This window comes from Loa loa (assembly GCF_000183805.2).
Source record: "Loa loa unplaced genomic scaffold supercont3.922, whole genome shotgun sequence".
Taxonomy (NCBI): Eukaryota; Metazoa; Nematoda; class Chromadorea; order Rhabditida; family Onchocercidae; genus Loa; species Loa loa.
In genome coordinates, this window is record NW_018109102.1 from 2,733 (window position 1) to 5,120 (window position 2,388).

Consider the following 2,388-nt stretch of genomic DNA (forward strand, 5'->3'; position numbering starts at 1 on the left):
TAAAAAAATACATTCAATCAATTGCATTGCTATTTTACAATAAAGAAATGATTGATTAAAATATAAAAGTTTTTTTTTAAATAATTAAAAAAAAGAATAAAGCTCAAATTTCATCATACATTACTTTCTTTCGTTCTTTGCTACTTTCTTTTTTTTCTCTTTCTCTCTCACTTCTTTTCTTCTTACATCTTTCCACCTTTTTTTCTCTCCCTCTCTTTCTCTTCTAAACATTTCAATCTTTTGTTCAAACATGATACGATACATATGTTGAAATGTTATAATTTATCCCTTTTAGCATTATTTATCTAATTTCTTGTTTTCTTTTTTTCTTTTTTTCATTTTTCTCCTACTAATTCCTCTCTTTCTTTCTTTCTTTCATTTTATAAAAAAAAAATTAAAACTTGAATTAAAAAATAAAAAACAAAACAAAACAATAATAATTTATATTGTTTGCTTGATTTACATGTTAATTTTACAGTTTCAAACTAAATAGCACCAAATAAACTAATCAATCAATCAATCAACCGATCGATCAATCAACCAATCGATCGATCGATCGATCAATCAATCAATCAATTAACTAAATAAAAATCAATTTATCTGAATGTATGACAAATGGATTTTGTTCAAATACTCTATCAATCAGGTTTATTTTTAATGTGCACCTGTTAACTAACAAAAACTGATGTTCCTTCAGGATTAAAAATTGTTGCCTTCAACAAACAACTGATTATTGTTGTTATGTTTTTCTCTAAAAGTTATTTCTATTGAGGGAATATATATATATATATATATATGTATGTGTGTATGTGTATGTATGTGAATGTATGCCAATGTGAATATGAATGTTGTATGCATGTAGATGTATATGTACGTAGATGTATGTGCACATATTCAAATTTAATCTTGAATGTGAATATGTATGAATGTGTATTTACATGTATGTACATGTATGTGAATATATGTATATGAATGTAGATGTATGTGAATATTCATGTATATATGTATATGTATGTGAATGTATATGTATGTAGATGTATGTGAATATTCATGTATATATGTATATATGTATGTGAATGTATATGTATGTAGATGTATGTGAATGTATATGTAAAATGTAGATGTGTGTGAATATTCATGTATATATGTATCTGAATATATGTAAATGTATATGTACATTTGCATATATCTATATACATGTGATTGTATATATCACCAGCATACATACACATTCAAATTTAATCTTGAATGTGAATATGTATGAATGTGTATTTACATGTATGTGTATGTATGTGAATATATGTGAGTGTATGTGAATGTGTATGTATGCGTATGTATGTGAGTGTATGTGAGTGTGTATGTATGTGTATGTATGTGAGTGTATGTGGTAATACATTATTTTCTCGTAAAAAAAAAAAAAAAATTCCAATATCTTTTCATTTCAAGGATTTTTTTTTATTCTAAATTTTTAAACGAGTAACACATAAGTAAATAAGTAAATAATTACAGTTAAAGTATGAGATAAAACAATCACAAGACAGGTAAGTAAGTAAGTAAATAAGTAAGTAAGTAAGTAAGTAAGTAAGTAAGGAAGCAATTGGAGTCAAATTATGAGGAAACAAATAAATGAGTAAGTAAGTAAAGTCAAAGTATGAAGTAAAATAATAATGGGATAAATAAGTAAGTCAGTAAGTCAGTAAGTAAAGTTAAAGGATGAAGTAAAATAACGATGGAAAGTAATTGCTCCTTTTTTTTTTATTGATAAAACTTTTGTTCTATTTTACAGTTAAGGAAAAGAAAAAAAGTTAAAGAAAAAGAAAGAAATATTTTTACCAAATTTTTATTTAAAATTTTTTTCATTTTTTCATTTTTTTTCCCATTTTGTTATTTCTATTCATTTCAATGAAAAATTTTTTTGATAAACGAAAAAGAAAAAAATGGAACAAAATTTTCCTCTTAAATTAACCTTTATTTTTTCTTTTCTTTTTGAATTTTCGTAATTAATTTTTCTCTTTTTTTCACTCTTTTTTTCTCATGCTATTTCAACTACATTTTTCTTCCTTTTTTTTTTTTCTTTAAAGTAATAAAAGGAGGACGAGAATTTCTTCATATTTTTATGAGTTAAAAGAAAAAAAAAGGGAAGGAATTATTTTTAACAAGACACTTTTAACAACTTCTACTTAATCATATTAAACATTTGAACAACAACAAAACATATCTATCATATACATACATACGGTTACTGGTCCGGAAAAACAGATGGACAACTTGATGGACATATTTATTCATTCATTTATTGATCCTGGTAAAATTTTTTTCCAACCCAAAATTTCAAGTTAACATTTTCCGGAATAATAGGTAATTAGCTATTAGAGATAAGCAAAATAA

General features: G+C 24.2%; 1 protein-coding gene across 1 annotated transcript; it reads right to left on the reverse strand.

Annotated features, from left to right (window-relative positions):
- Positions 1-858: 858 nt before the first annotated feature.
- LOAG_14681 (hypothetical protein) lies at positions 859-1,392 on the reverse strand (the record flags this gene model as incomplete). The annotated part of the gene is made up of 2 exons (XM_003150174.1): positions 859-1,102; positions 1,277-1,392. Coding segments are annotated over 2 exons (318 nt in total), but the record flags the coding sequence as incomplete, so codon positions are not given.
- Between the last annotated feature and the right edge of the window lie 996 nt (positions 1,393-2,388).